Here is a 16,620-nt window from a genome sequence, read left to right as displayed (position 1 = left end):
GAGCTTTAAAATTGCAGTGCCATTTTGCTACAAAATGAAAATGTCATTTATTCTTTGTTGTGTTTTAATTAACTTTTTTCTTTTTTTGTAGTATGAAAACTGCCTCAGAAAGTTCTATAAGCACCAAAACACTGAAGTTGTGCTCTATTTGGCACGGGCCCTCTTCAAGTGTGGCAAGTTACAGGAATGCAAACAGACTTTGCTAAAGGTAAAAAGGAGAGCTATTACTCCCATCCATTTCTGTGCTACATTGTATTTTTTAATTCTTTGTTATGCATATTCACATACCTACTACTTAATAATACTCTGCTGTCTAAAATCCTTTTCATGTCACTTGACCATATGAAATATTTATTTTTTATTCACAGGCTAGACATGTGGCACCCAGTGATACAGTTCTTATGTTTAATGTGGCCTTGGTCCTACAAAGATTAGCTACCTCTGTCCTGAAAGATGAAAAAAGTAATCTGAAGGAAGTACTTAATGCTGTGAAAGAACTGGAGCTTGCACATAGGTAAAGATTTTGTAGAAACAACCTATTAAATGCTTTGGTCTATGACCATACCATCTTGAACGCTCCCGATTTTGTCTGAAATGCTTTGTTTGTTTAAAGCCATTTGTCTCAAGCTGCTGAAAATCACGTACTTCTAAAGGTGGTCTATTAGAATCATTCCAGCAATAGTTAAGCCAAAGCAGACAGCTGCTGCCACCAGGTGGTGCCAAACTATAGTCAGGATCCTGCCAGATTTGGATCTTGTAGCTCAACCTGTAGGACTGGCTGGCTAGCTTTGCAAACTTGCCATAGATTTTTCATTCATCTGACAGTAATGTGACCCAGCATTTTACACATGTGAAATTTTTTAGACACTTAACGTTGGTTTTCCATTTTACACCAATGTGTCTTTTAATGGGATATTGATTTTCATTGAACTAGGATTCAGGTTTTGCCTCTTAAATAATGCTTAATAGTTTTATTCAGTTCAGCTCAAAATTTATTTAACCATATAGTATTTATATGGTGATTCAGTGTGTGGTGAAATTAAAACCTGTCATCTCTTCAGGTTTTGTCCAACTTTATTTGTATTCTTGTTTAACAATTCTTGCCTTGCCTGGTAAATTGTAAGTGCTTTCATGGCCTGAGCCCCCTAACCTCCATCCTGACATATTTAGTAAATTTCATGTTTAGTAAATAGTTGTTGCTTGAATTGATTTGTGGTTATTTGTGAATTTACTGATAATATTAAATATAACTTAGACCATCTTGATGAACGTGTCTATTAAATGTAATGATTGGCATAAATTTGTGTAAATCAGTTAATATGCAAACCTATTCTCAGATTTTGTAGAACAGATTAAATTTTTTAAGGGCTTTATTTCATTACAATCTCTTTTTTTTTAAGTAAAGTATTTTTTCATTTCATTTAGATACTTCAGTTATTTGAGTAAAGTGGGAGATAAAATGAGATTTGATTTGGCCCTTGCTGCTACAGAAGCCAGGTAATGTTACTATTTATGGAAGGTGACTTTGGGTGAGGCAGTGATATTTGCATGGGCTGGGAAAGTGACACAGTAGGGAACAGAGGTTCCTGACCTTCCACAGGTCAGTCTTTCACACTTCTCTTGGGGACTTTCTAATCTTTACCAGGATTTTTTCCTTTGAGGGAACTGGGCAAATTGCCTTAGAACAAGTACTTGAGTTGTGGGGGAAATACTTTTCTATTTTACTTATGTCAGCTGTGTCAGCCTAGTCAAGATAAAATTCACGACCCTGAGTTATATGGAAAGATAATGTTGGAAATCTTTTTAGCTGTGCTTTCAGAGGACATTTATAGTTTGGAAACTTAACATAGTTGGCAGTATTGGCTTATAATAAACTAAGTTAATTTTGCTAATTAAGACTTCATACATTGGTATAGTGTGGGAAGTGTAATGCAAAAAATAAATTATTTTTTTGACTGGGTGCAGTGGCTCACGCCTGTAATCCCAGCACTTTGGGAGGCCGAGGTGGGCAGATCACCTGAGGTCAGGAGTTCGAGGGCAGCGTGACCAACATGGAGAAACCCCGTCTCTACTAAAAATACAAAATTAGGCGTGGTGGTGTACACCTGTAATCCCAGCTACTCAGGAGGCTGAGGTAGGAGAATCACTTGAACCCGGGAGGCAGAGGTTGCAGTGAGCCAAGATGGCACCATTGCACTCTAGCCTGGGCAACAAGAGCAAAACTCTGTCTCAAAAAAAAAAAGAAAAAAACATTTAAAAAAAAAAAAAGACTTCACATAGATCAGCTAATGGTCCTGCTTCAGATTTTTAAATTTGTGTAAGGAAAATAGATGTGCTGAATTTTTCAATATAGTAGTTGCATTCATGTTTCTCTAAACCTGAAATGTTCTAGGCAGTGTTCTGACTTATTGAGCCAGGCCCAGTACCATGTGGCCCGGGCACGCAAACAAGATGAAGAAGAGCGGGAGTTGCGGGCTAAGCAAGAGCAAGAAAAGGAACTGTTAAGGCAGAAACTTCTTAAAGAACAGGTATCTTGTATTTTCCAGTTATACTGGAATTAATTGTGTGCATGCATACACTTTGTATGTTTAAAAAAAAAGTCCTCTGCCAGATGTGGTGGCTGACGCCTCTAATCACAACACTTTGGGAGGCTGAGGTGGGTGGAGGGCAGCTCACTTGAGGTCGGGAGTTCAACACTAGCCTGGCCAACATAGTGAAACCCTGTCTCTACTAAAAATACAAAAATTTGCCAGGAGTGGTGGCACACACCTGTAATCCCAGCTACTTGGGAAACTGAGGCAGAAGAATCACTTGAACCTAGGAGGCCAAGGTTGCTGTGAGCCGAGATTGCACCACTGTACTCCAGTCTAGGCAACAGTGTGAGACTCCATCTCAAAAAAAAAAAAAAAAAAAAAAAAAAAGTCCTCTACTTAGGATGGTAGCCATTAATTTTTCATCATAAGAAAATTTTCAGTGGTGTTTCTTTTGTACCATTTTTCCTCATAGGAAGAGAAACGTCTCAGAGAAAAGGAAGAGCAAAAGAAACTTTTGGAACAGCGGGCCCAGTATGTGGAGAAGACCAAAAATATTCTTATGTTTACTGGTGAGACTGAAGCAACAAAAGAGAAGAAAAGAGGTGGTGGTGGTGGACGGGTAAGATATAATCCTGCTAGCACGAGTGACCTCAGTCTCTGTCTTTTGGCTTTGAGAAATGAGGATAATTGGTTAAATTCCTTCTGTACTTACTAGTTTTGACTTCCTCTTTTGTTAAGAGACAGTCTTCCAACACAGAGAATGATTTCAATGGTATCCAGTATTTAGCAATGCATTCCAAGGTTAGCTAAGTATATTTTACCTTGTAGTTGTCTTTTAAATAGTTGATTTTTGCAAAGTTTTAACCGGTTGAGACTTTCATCTCAATTAGAAGTCTTTAAAATATGGGCCTAGCCAAGAACCTTTTCCACGTGACTTAGTGAAAGATCCTTCATTCGGGCCAGACACAGTGACTCATGCCTGTAATCCTAGCACTTTGGGAGGCCGAGGTGGGCAGATCACTTGAGGTTAGGAGTTTGAGACCAGCTTGACCAACATGGTCCATATCTCTACTAAAAAGTACAGAAATTAGCCAGGTATAGTGATGCCTGCCTGTAGTCCCAGCTACTCGGGAGGCTGAGGCACAAGAATCACTTGAACCCAAGAGGCAGAGGTTGCAGTGAACCGAGATTGCCCCACTGCACTCCCACCTGGGCAAAAGAGTGAGACTTCATCTCAAAAAAAAAAAAAAAAATGCTTCATTGTCAAATGACTGATAGGATATGGCCTCTTTCTGTACCTTAGCATTCTAACCACATTCCACCAACCAGGAAATAACTAACTGTAGGCTTGTTTGGATTTTAGCGTTCTAAGAAGGGAGGAGAGTTTGATGAATTTGTCAATGATGACACTGATGATGACCTACCTATATCCAAAAAGAAGAAGAGAAGAAAGGGTAGTGGCAGTGAACAAGAAGGTGAAGATGAGGAGGGTGGTGAGAGAAAGAAGAAAAAGAGGAGAAGGTAATGTCATCATTAATGTGTTTTAAGTAACCTCATGAAAGTGGTGAAAGACCTTTTACCTTCTGAATCTTTTAATGTTTAGAATTTATGAACACTTGATCCAAACAGTGCAGCTTTTTGTGCCCCACTTCCTACTTTAATCCTAAGATAGACCCCAGTACAAAATCCACTGAGTACCTGGGATTTCCATACATCTCCACAGCTTTCCTTCTAAGAGCTACAAGTTAGTCATAATTGCCTTTCTTGTGTCTCTAAATATTTATTGGAAAACTTGTGATTTAGAATAAGACCTGGATTGTGTCCACACTAACTGTGCATGTGCAATGTTGGAAAAATCACTAAGCTTCAGTTTCCTCTCTGTCGTTGGTAACAGCAATGCCTACTTCATGGTTTTTGCTCAATGCATAAGATGTGAATGTGTGTGAAAGCACCTTTAAAACCGCTCAGTGTTCTCTGCTGTTAAGATCAAGGATGCCCTACCCATTTCTTATGTGGGGGTGCCTCCTAAGCTAATTTGTCCCTCTCTGATTGTGCTATCCTGTCCAGGAACCTCCATTCAGCTATCTTACCCCTAGACTGCCCTTCCCAACCCTTAGCCAACTGTATTTGGGAAAGAACCTGATAATTCATTAAGACACAGACTTGTGAAATTGAAGCTGTGGTGAGGATATTAGTAGTAGGCCTGGAATCAGTAGTTGGGAAAGAAGGAAGAGGAGGGGAAAGATGTTGAAGTCTGGAGCCTGTGTCTTTTCTCATGTTCTCTATCACTCTACCAAGTGCAAGATTCAAATGCAAATCAATGAGACCTCAGCAGTGACTAAATTAATCAGCAGACATTGCATAAATACATCATTTTACAGATTTCTGAGCCATGTGCAGCAAGAGTAAGTTATATCTTCTGCCCTTGAGGAGTGTACAGTATGATTGAGGACAGCACCCATATAGAAGAGGATTCAGAATGAATAATAATTTAATGGCAAAGTAGTCTGGAACTTTATAGGTAGGCTCTTGACAAACTCTCTCTTGGTGTTCACTATTTAAGACTTCCGAAGGGAGAAGAAGGATCTGATGATGATGAAACAGAAAATGGCCCCAAACAGAAAAAACGACGTCCACCAAGAGCAGAGAAGAAAAAGGCTGTAAGTTTATAGTACTGTGTTTTTCTGTCCCCTAGTAGACATGAAAGATTGCACTAGAATACATTCTTTCCTTGCAGCTTTCTCAAGCACAAATGCTTGTTTTCAAAGTTCATCAGTGGCTGTTTGATTGTGTCATTGTAATGTAAACCCAGTTTAACAAGATGGCCTAATGTAAGCATCTTGACAAATCTATTATGTTTGACATTCTTTAGCCCAAGCCAGAACGTCTGCCTCCATCAATGAAGGGAAAAATAAAATCCAAAGCCATAATTTCATCAAGTGATGACTCTTCGGATGAGGATAAACTTAAAATTGCTGATGAAGGGTAGGATATTTTCTCTTTGTAAATTCTTCTCATGATGTAGATAAATCAAAAGTGATTACTAATCTGCCTGTCTATACTAGAAAAATATACTTTTCTTTTTATTTACAAATAATAAGAGGGGTGGGGACAGACTTGAAAATTGGAGGAAATAGATAACTGGGAGTGTTGCTGTGCCGAAATGTCTTCTCCGCAGCTTCTTAGAATCTGAGAGCTGGAAGAAAGTTTAAGTTGTCATTTTGTCCTACTACATCTTTTCTCTCAAAGAAGAAAACCTTTTTTGAAATCTCATTTCTTCATGGATATTAGCTGAAATTTCCTAGATGACACCCTTCTAAATGAAATGTATCATTTTGCTGCCCTACTGTTGACATACTAAAAGTGTTACACGTAGCCAAGTCCTGGTCATATGGAGATAGGCTATTTCTTTTTATTTATTTGTTTATTTATTTATTTATTTTTGAGATGGAATTTTGCTCTCCTTGCCCAGGCTGGAGTACAATGGCACGATCTTGGCTCACCACAACCTCCACGTCCTGGGTCCAAGTGATTCTCCTGCCTCAGCCTCCCAAGTAGCTGGGATTACAGGCATGTGCCACCACACCCGGCTAATTTTGTATTTTCAGTAGAGACAGGGTTTCTCCGTGTTGAGAGAGAGCCTATTTCTTGACTGTTTCCTCCCCTGTTGTGCAGTGGTAAGTCAACAGTACCTGCTCCATGGAGGACTTATCCTAGACTCCTTCCGTGAGGCTCTTCTTTAGTTCATGGCCCACCCAGTGAAGCATAAAATCATTTGTCCTAAACTTGCCCCTCAAGCTCAAGTTGTGCCCCATTTGGATTTCTCAACCAGGTCTCTTAATACTGTACTACACTGTGTTCTTCTGTAGCCATCGTTTTCATTTATTCATTCAACAGACATTTGAACATCCAGTGTGTGAGATAGTATAAGTGCTGGTAATACAGAGAGAAAAGATAGGCCCATAAATTCTCCAAGGAATTTCTGCTTCAGAGGCAGTGGAGAAGAACAGATAAACTATAACCATGTTGTAGACTGGGTGCAGTGGCTCACACCTGTAATCCCAGCACTTTGAGAGGCCAAGGTGGGTGGATCACTTGAGGCCAGGAGTTTGAGACCAGCCTGGCCAACATGGCGAAACCCCATCCCTACTAAAAATACAAAAGTTAACCAGGCATGGTGGTGTGTGCCTGTAATCCCAGCTACTAGGGAGGCTGAGGGACAAGAATCGCTTGAAACCAGGAGGCAGAGGTTGAAGTAAGCCGTGATGACACCACTGCACTTCAGTCTCGGCGACAGAGTGAGACTCTTGTCAAAAACAACAACAACAACAAAAAACCCACATTATAGTTGGATTAATGTTATCATGTAAATTTGCATTATTGCTCTCCAGGAACTATACCTAGTCTTGAGTTTGGGTGATGAGTTTGAGTTTGGTCTTGAGTTTGAGTTTGGTCATGAGTTTGGGTGATGGTAGGAGTTGTAAGAGATTTTTTTTTTCTAAAAGAAAGGGTGTTTGAGTTGAGTCTTAGAAGAATTGGGATTCCTGAGGCAGAGGTTAGCATGTTGAGGAGGCTAAGGCTTCTGGTGGAGATTGGACTCATAGGGTGGTAATCTATAAAGAACCAGATTTGCAGTTCTGGCCAGGTGAGGTGGCTCACGCCTATAATCCCAGCACTTTGGGAGACTGAGGCAGGAGGATCACTTGAGGCCAGAAGTTTGAGACTAACCTGGGCAACACAGTGAGACTCCATCACTACAGAAATTTTATAAAAACAAAATAAACAAAAACAAAAAAGATTTGCAGTTCCCTTTTTCTCTGAAGGCACCGGCTGACACATCTGGATTGTTTTTCTGTAAAGCACTGTTTAGCCCTTGTCCCTATGGTGTTATCCAGGTCTGTTTAGAGACGTGCATGATCAGTGTAATGAAATACATGGTTTTCAAAGACTGAGCACTGTTAAATGTGTTGGCAGAAAGGTCCATTGTGAGATGCTGAGCTGCTTCCAAATCTGTACCTGAGGTCAAGGCCAAGTTTGTTTGAGCCACTTGCATCAATTAAGCTTTGTCCTGACCATCATAAAGTGTGTTTGCTTATTTGGCGAGATGGAATGGAGTGAATTGGATCCCAGGGAAGACCCACAGGTCTTTAATATGTATACAGAAAGAGAGTAATATATTTCACCTCCCTCACCGTTCCTAGACCGAACTCTGGGATTCAGTATTCCTTTATTGGAATATCTGTCATGAAAACCAGAACTAAGGAAGGTGCCAGAGAAGTGTGTCTGCTCCAAAGGAGCGGTCACAGCGGTTAAGGGAATGTTCTTTCCTCAGAGCCTCCAGGAGACCAAGACTCTGAGGGTGCTGCCACCATTCTAAGCATAAGCATGACTTCCCCTTTCCTTCACATATCAACTGAGAAGTAGAGGGGAGAGCTTGGGAGCAAAGGCAAATAAACCAAAGGGCCCTTTCAGCCCCAGTTCCCTATCTTGAGCAAGTCTGGTCATGGTGGAGGGGACCTAGCGCAGTAGCAAATCTTAGGAATAATGACCTCACTCTTCAGGTACCTATTAGCACTGATGGCAATAGGACAGGGAAATGTCCTTTGAAACCCTTTTCTGCCTTTGGAAAAGGGTTAATTCTTCAAAGTCTTCAAGCCAGTTGAGATCCTGGATTTCACCTTTGTTGCTGTTAATTTGCTTACAAAGATAAACAAATGTATCCCTTCCTTTTCATAATTTTATATATGAAATTGGGAAATGCTTCATTCTGATTAAAAGTGCCCAGTGAATCACCATCCCAGTTTATATTTTGACTTATAGCTAAAGTGCCTTATCTTTTTTTCCTTTTTAAACCTTTTTGAATTGTGAAATATATCACATTTACAGAATAGTACACAAAACAAGTATCACAAAATGATACCTGTGTAACCACTACTTAGGTCAAGAAATAGAATATTAAATGCCCTTATGTTTTAAAAGTACATTCTCTGCTCATCAAGGCCCCAGTTAGCCAGAATCCTCAGCTTCTAACCAGTGATCATCTTTGCCAGACATCCCAGGAACAGCAACAGCAACAGTGACTCAGACGAGGACGAACAGCGAAAGAAACGTGCCTCTTCAGAGAGTGATTCTGATGAGAACCAGAACAAGTCTGGCAGCGAGGCCGGCAGTCCCCGGAGGCCACGAAGACAGCGGTCAGATCAGGACTCAGACAGTGACCAGCCATCCAGAAAGAGAAGGCCCTCCGGTTCTGAGCAGTCTGACAATGAATCTGTGCAGTCAGGGAGAAGCCGCTCAGGAGTTTCTGAGAACGACTCTCGCCCAGCTTCTCCAAGTGCCGAATCAGACCACGAATCAGAGAGAGGATCTGATAATGAGGGTTCTGGCCAAGGCTCTGGAAATGAATCGGAACCAGAGGGATCCAACAATGAGGCCTCAGATAGAGGCTCAGAACATGGGTCAGATGATAGTGACTAGGTTTTATTTCATCAATAAGCTTCATCTCTGGAGGAAACTTTTTTAATATATGAAAGCTGTGATAAAAATGTTTCAGATGTTTAGTCAATTGTGAAATTTTTCTTAAGGCAATTTTCTTTTCTATCAGTTTGTATATTACTAAGCCCCAAGAGACATTTCCTGTGCTAGAGTCCAATATTTGAGTCTCTTGTGCAAATGGGACTATTCTTTGTGGTACAATTCCACCTATCATATGTGAAAACTGCAGTAAAAATAAACCCAGATGCTAAATCATTCCTACAAAGGTTTGACTGAAACTGTGGCAGATGGCTCATCTTTATATGTTAAGCAGCATACTCTTTTGATTTTTATTGCAATCTTTTACCAAGTGGTGCACAAACTTGGTATTGATGTCTTTATTCCGTTTTGAGTTTAGATTGAGAATATTTTATTTTCTGAAGTCAGAGATATCTACTGTGTAATTGCACCAAAGTACATTTGAAAGGAAGGTTTTCAATAGTGTAATACTGCAGCGATGTAGATAAAATCACAAATATATAATTTGTTAGGTTGAATAAGGTGTGGAAAATGCTTTTCTGTTAGTAGAATGCAAAAACCTACCTAAGCCACGTAATAAATTCTTTTACCAACTTTTATGGGTAATTTTGTGTCTTTTTTGTTTTGATATATTTGTGCATGGCAGTTTAGCAGAAATTATGCAAATATTTGAAAAATCCTACATTAAGCCTCAAGACTTTTATAATTCTTACAGATTTGTGGAGTGTTTGTTTTAAAGATGCAAGAAAACAAAGGTACCAGCATGTATTTTTATTTTCAGTAATTCAGTAATTAACAAGAGTAATATTTTAATGTAGCAGTTTGTAAGAGCTTTAATTATTGTAGTCAACAAGTAGTATTAAATGTGCTATATTAGCCATTGAAGTGAGAATGCAGAGATAAAGTTCCCTTCTTGTCTTCAGAAATTGAGTAAAGATAAATTTATTGCCCGTGTGACGTGAGAAATAGGGTGATGATGTTTGCACAGGTTGTGGGAGCAAAAAGGAGGTTGGAGGAAGCAGTGAAGACAAGGTTTCTTGAAGGACAGGAGCCCTGAGATGACTCAGCCTGAGCCAGGGCTCCTGCCTGTACCTCAGGATCAGTCTCCCATTTCTTAGTGGAGTTGGTGTCAGCAGGAGCAGGCAGCATAGATAATGGGCCTAGTGCAGTGGCTCGTGCCTGTAATCCCACCATTTTGGGAGGCTGAGGCAGGAAGATTGCTTGAGGCCAGGAGTTTGAGACCCTCCCTGAGCAACCTAGTGTGGCCCAATCTCTACAGAAAAATTTAAAAATTAGCCAGGCGCTGTGGTATGCACCTATAGTCCCAGCTACTTGGGAGGCTGAGGCAAGAGGACTGCTTGAGCCCAGGAGTTCTAGGTTACAGCGAACCGTGATTGTACCATTGCACTCAGCCTGGGTAACAGAGCTGAGAGCAGAGATACTGGAACCCAGGAGTCCGGGACTGGAATCTCACTTCATAACACTAACTAGCCATGTGACTTTTGGCAAGTTACTTCCCCTAGATAGGCCACGTGCCTCATCTAAATCAAACCATTTCTCCACTGTTAATCTTGAAAGCCTCAGTTCAGTGTCACAATTAGAGAATAAGACTTGCATTGTCTTTGATGTTCATTTAGAACTAGACCAAGCACCACAATTAGAGCTATTTAATTTAAATTTTGTTGAAATTTACACAAGAAAAAACATTATTCTGAATCCGAAGCTTTAAACTCCTTCCCCACTGAAATTACTTAACAGTCTTTTAAAGCAGACTATCCCATTATAGCAAAAGACTATATACCCAACTCAGGAATGTTGTGAGGATGATGAGTTAAGGTAGGTTAAATGATGAATGCACTGTAAATTCCCAATAAAATTATACATGTGATTGAATTGGCTCTGAATGTTTGGCACCGTTCATCAAGCTTGGCTTGTTTAGCCTAAGTGGGGACTAGGTCAGTTACTCTTTCACAGGTCATCCTTTAAAAAATTCTTCCTAGTTCCCTTTGAGAAAAATATTTTGAATCTCCAGGAAATGTGATTTTCCTGGAGCTTTTAAAGTATCCCTTGTTTTGGTTCCACTAATGAACAATTTCCATCCCTGGGAGTGTAATTAGCCAAAACAGGCAAGAAAGACCTTTTAAAGGATAATAATATCATCTCCTCAAACTGGAATTTGGAGCCTATGATCAGTGCAGCTTTTGTCGCGGGGTAGTTTCTGATGCTCTGGTCTTGTGGGTGTGTTAGGAAGTATGGGTTGGTGGCAGCGCTTCCTGCAATGGCATTATGGGCCCAGGAAAGGGTATGTGCTACAGGCAAATCAAATGCGTCTAGACTGCAATGCATCCTCCGATTTGGGCCTGAGCAAATCAGACTGCAGCTAGAGGTAGAGATTCTCACTTTGGATCAGCCCCTAATGATAGGAAGGCTGCCCTGGCTCCTAGTTTGACTTTGACACTCACTTGATGTGACAAAATGCTTCACTTTTCAGCCTCAGTATCCCTATCTATAAAATAGGTTGTTTATGATCCTTTTAACATTCTGGGGGCTTTCTCAATTATTTTATTTATTTATTTATTTATTTTTGAGACAGAGTCTTGCTCTGATGCCAGGCTGGACTGCAGTGGTATGAGCTTGGCTCCCTGCAACCTTCACCTAACTGGGTTCAAGCAATTCTCCTGCCTCAGCCTCCCAAGTAGCTGGGATTACAGGCGCTGGTCACCATGCCTAGCTAATTTCTGTATTTTTAATAGAGACAGGGTTTCGCCATGCAGGCCAGGCTGGTTTTGAACCCTGACCTCAGGCAATCCGCCCAGCTCAGACTCCCAAAGTGCCGGGGTTACAGATGTGAGCCACCGCGCCCAGCCCAAATAATTTTAAATACAGTGTCTCTACCTCAACTGCATTATTCACTTGAGGTATTTCTAGTAATTGAAAATCTTTTCTGCTGTTTTAAGCCTAATTTCTTATAGACACAGATATATTTTTGCTTATGAAATACATTTATTTGGGCCAGGTGTGGTGGCTCATGCCGGTAATCCTAGCACTTTGGGAGGCTGAGGTAGGAGGATTACTTGAGGCCAGGAGTTCAAGACCAGCCTGGGCAACAGAATGACACCCTGTCTCATTTTTTTAAAAATACATACATACATATATGTGTGTGTGTGTGTGTGTGTGTGTGTGTGTGTATTTTTTTTTTTTTTTTGAGATGGATTTTTACTCTTGTTGCCCAGGCTGGAGTGCAATGGCTCCATCTCGGCTCACCGCAACCTCTGCCTCCCAGGTTCAAGCGATTCTCCTGCCTCAGCTTCCCGAGTAGCTGGGATTACAGGCATGTGCCACCATGCCTGGCTAATTTTGTATTTTTAGTAGAGACAGGGTTTCACCATGTTGGTCAGGCTGGTCTCAAACTCCCAACCCCAAGTGATCCGCCCACCTCAGCCTCCCAAAGTGCTGGGATTATAGGCATGAGCCACTGCACCCAGCAAAAACAATTAAAAAAAAAAAATTATAAAGAAGTGTATTTATTTGGCTCTTGTCTTTTGCTGTTTTTTTGTTTTGTCTTTTTGTTTTTTTGAGACAGAGTCTCACTCTGTCGCCCAGGCTGGAGTGCAGTGGCACAATCTTGGCTCACCAACCTCCACCTCCCAGGTTAAAACGATTCTCCTGCCTCAGCCTCCTGAGTAGCTGGGACTACAGGCACATGCCACCATGCCCAGCTAATTTTTGTATTTTTAGTAGAGACGGGGTTTCGCCATGTTGGCCAGGCTGGCCTTGAACTCCTGACCTCATGTGATCCACTTGCCTCGGCTTCCCAAAGTACTGGGATTACAGGCGTGAGCCACTGTGACTGTCCCCTTTTGCTGTTCTTTATTCTACTTTACAGCAGAAGTATTTTGATAACATTTTTTTTTTTTTCATTTTAAAAACAGTGAGTTCTGGAAAATATCTCAATTTTTGTGCATATGCCTTGATATAGCTGATCAATTCTGGGTTGCCACTACTCTAACACTCTGGAGGGCAAGTATATTTGTTCATGAAGTCCACAGCTAAATAGTGAAGAGAACACTTACTAGCAAGGCATGTGGGGCTGGCTTTTCAGGTGTCTTCTGCAGAAGTCGCTCAAGTTGTGAATTTACCTTCTTTTTAATTCTGTCTCCTAAACAGACCTTGATCCCATGGGTTCGTTCCCCAGAGTGTTCTCCAGGACATGCTAGTTCCAAAAGATACTCCTTAAAAAAGAGTTCTACAGTCAAGTTAGTTAGGAAAATGCTATAACAATTAGGAAGTTTTGGTGACAATTCACAGAAAACGCTGTTTCAAACTGATTTAGCAAGAAGGAAAGGCCAGACACGGTGGTTCACGCCTGTAATCCCAGCACTTTGGGAGGCTGAGGTGGGTGGATCACCTAAGCTCAGGAGTTCGAGACCAGCCTGGCCAACATAGTGAAACCCTGTCTCTACTAAAAATACAAAAATTAGCAGGGCATGGTGGCGCATGCCTGTAATCCCAGCTACTCAGGAGGCTGAGGCATGAGAATCACTTGAACCCAGGAGACAGAGGTTGCAGTGAGCTGAGATCTTGCTACTGCTGTCTACCCTAGGCAGCAGAGCGAGATTCTGTCTCCAAAAAAAAAAAAAAAAAAAAAAAGGAAAGATAATTGTATCCTATAACTGGACATCTGGACATCTGGGGGGATTGCTGAAAGGAAGCTACAGTTCAAACAGAAGGTTCGGTATTATGAAAGACTCAGTTTTATTCGTGCTTTTTATCATGCATATAGAAGAGTATATAATGTAATAAATATAAATTAATACCTCTATATCCCTACCAGAGGCTTCCAGGGTGCCTTTCCCAGTTGTACCCCTCTCCTTTCCCATATATGCTATGTTTGAGCAAAGTGTTTAAACCTGTCTGGGGGTTTAGCCATCTTCTGACGATGTAGGTCATAATTTGAACATTGGTATCATTGTGTGTTACCGTAGAAAGTGAGGTGTCAGACTCCTTGCCTCTGCCCTGCGTGACCCCTTAGTGTTGATTGAAATGATCTATTTATTCCCACCAGACCATGAGCTTGAAGACAGAACTTATCGTGTTTCCATCTATTTTCCAGGGGCCAATCATAAAGTTTGGCAAGAAGTGGATGCTAATTTGTATTTTGAATATAAATTTAAAACTGAATTAACTAAACATGGAGGCTGTGGAAAGGATTGGACTGTCTGCTCTGAGGCCTCTGGCAGCTCCATCCTGCTCTTCTAGCATGTGTTTTAACAAATTCATTTTGTGGAACTCAGGTTTCCACTTGTACTCAGTGGTAGCGTGTGGCATGAGTCCAGGCCCCTTCACAGACGCGGCCACAGCAGATGCACTGCCAGACTCTCCACGTGGCTGGAAAGGGTCAGGCTGCTGTTTCTTACAAATCGTCCTCATGCCCACCAGATTTCATTCTCATTTTGACAATTGTGAAGGCATTGAATGTCCGTCTAACTACTCAAAGATCACTACTCTTGAGCATAATCTCAATAAATGAACGTGTAGGTTTGTCTTGAGTCCCAGACAGAGGGGGAATGTCTGTGATATTATCTTCTCCAGAGGGGGATCAATGCCAAAACCTTTGTTCTCTTCTGAACTGCTTTGAAACAATACTGTTCTTTGAAACAATACTGTTTTGATCTCCCATGGGAGCTGCTGATCCGATTTCCTTAACTGAAAAGAAGTGGCGACTTCATTTCCTGCCTTAGCCCGCTGCGGATTGTCCTGGCCTGCATGTGTGTGCCTGTGCCTAGGTGCAGAGACGTTCCTTAATTATCTCACCTCCTGCTGCTTCCAGCTTGGAGTGGAAGCTAAAGCTATCAGGCCAAGGAGGTGGGAGAAGGGAGCACCACCATATTCCTTGGCCAGGAGCAACTGTGAGGGACAAATGCCGGGGCTAATTTAATGGATTTAAAACCTTGTTTCCACAGCCTGCAACCTTCTTGTTGAACTCTGGCATGGGAACTATGCACTATATGCACTATGCACTATAATTTCTGAAATTATAGAAATTTCAGAACTTGGGTTCCCACCCTTTTGATCCTCCAGGAAGACTTGGGACCCTCCCTTCTGGAATCTCATATTGCAAACAGCTGATCTTGTTCAAAACCCCTTTCAAGGCAGCTCAGAAGTTCTCAGTAGTCACCTGAGCTGACAGTGTGCTCCCTATGTCAGCTGTGGTGTGGCTGGTAGGCCCTTGTTCCTGTGGCAGGGATGACAAATGCCTTATAGTTATTTGGCTCTAGATAATGGGGTTGGAGCATGAGGAAAGGGTTGGCCTTTGCAAAGAGCTGAGTCCCTTCATCCACACAAAAGGAAATCATGGGTCAGTGCAATTATTGGCAAGTCAGTAGCTTAGATGGTAGGAAGATATAGGGGATGGAGTTGCTTCTCAATGAAGTGGAAGCTGAGGCCCAGGGTCACCGTGGCTGGGAAGGCAGTACAGTCCTTGGTGGTCAGCAATGGGGCCTGGGCAGATTAGGTTGGATATCAGGGCTCGTCAGATTTTAATGGGCTAATCACCTACAGTTTCTGATTCAGTGAGTCAGGAGTGATACCAGACATTCTGCATTTCTAACCGGCTTTCAGGCGAAACGAATCCAAAGACTACACTTTGAGCCGGGAGGTTGTATAGCATTACAAATATGCCCTTTCTGGGAGAACACCTTCAATTTTTCTTTCATTGAGGCTTAAAAGCCTGACAAAGCAATTTCATCAGCTAGGGGTGGGGTGTGGAGAAGCGGATGTTACCAGGGGAAGGAGGAATGAATGAGAGGAGGCTTAGGGAGGAGACGATGTGAAATGGCTGTTGTGGAAAGCGGGAAGGTGAGCATACCAGGGAGGTGGTGAAGTCCAACGGCACAAATTTTTTTTTTTTTTTTTAAGTTCTAGGGTACATGTGCACAACATGCAGGTTTGTTACATATGTATACATGTGCCATGTTGGTGTGCTGCACCCATTAACTCGTCATTTACGTTAGGTATATCTCCTAATTCTATCCCTCCCCCCTGCCCCCTCCCCACAATAGGCCCCGGTGTGTGATGTTCCCCTTCCTGTGTCCAAGTGATCTCATTGTTCAATTCCCACCTATGAGTGAGAGCATGCGGTGTTTGGTTTTCTGTTCTTGCGATAGTTTGCTGAGAATGATGGTTTCCAGCTGCATCCATGTCCCTACAAAGGACACGAACTCATCCTTTTTTATGGCTGCATAGTATTCCGTGGTGTATATGTGCCACATTTTCTTAATCCAGTCTGTCACTGATGGACCTTTGGGTTGATTCCAAGTCTTTGCTATTGTGAATAGTGCTGCAATAAACATACGTGTGCATGTGTCTTTATAGCAGCATGATTTATAATCCTTTGGGTATATACCCAGTAATGGGATGGCTGGGTCATATGGTACATCTAGTTCTAGATCCTTGAGGAATCGCCATACTGTTTTCCACAATGGTTGAGCTAGTTTACAATCCCACCAACAGTGTAAAAGTGTTCCTATTTCTCCACATCCTCTCCAGCACCTGTTGTTTCCTGATTTTTTAA

At 41.6% G+C, this 16,620-nt stretch overlaps 1 protein-coding gene across 1 annotated transcript in view; it reads left to right on the top strand.

Annotated features, from left to right (window-relative positions):
• The window catches only part of CTR9 (CTR9 homolog, Paf1/RNA polymerase II complex component), a 28,945-nt gene extending 19,301 nt beyond the window's left edge, over positions 1-9,644 (top strand). The window contains exons 17-25 of the mRNA XM_008006764.3: positions 92-208; positions 369-514; positions 1,426-1,497; positions 2,393-2,528; positions 3,007-3,153; positions 3,898-4,055; positions 5,098-5,194; positions 5,407-5,519; positions 8,585-9,644. Of these exons, the coding sequence (XP_008004955.1) occupies positions 92-208; positions 369-514; positions 1,426-1,497; positions 2,393-2,528; positions 3,007-3,153; positions 3,898-4,055; positions 5,098-5,194; positions 5,407-5,519; positions 8,585-9,011 (1,413 nt within the window). The 3' untranslated portion in view covers positions 9,012-9,644. The remainder of the gene's footprint in view (positions 1-91; positions 209-368; positions 515-1,425; positions 1,498-2,392; positions 2,529-3,006; positions 3,154-3,897; positions 4,056-5,097; positions 5,195-5,406; positions 5,520-8,584) is intronic.
• Positions 9,645-16,620: the final 6,976 nt, after the last annotated feature.

Source organism: Chlorocebus sabaeus, chromosome 1 (assembly GCF_047675955.1).
Source record: "Chlorocebus sabaeus isolate Y175 chromosome 1, mChlSab1.0.hap1, whole genome shotgun sequence".
Taxonomy (NCBI): domain Eukaryota; kingdom Metazoa; phylum Chordata; class Mammalia; order Primates; family Cercopithecidae; genus Chlorocebus; species Chlorocebus sabaeus.
The sequence above is the reverse complement of the archived record's forward strand: the minus strand, read 5'-3'. Positions and strand labels throughout refer to the sequence as shown.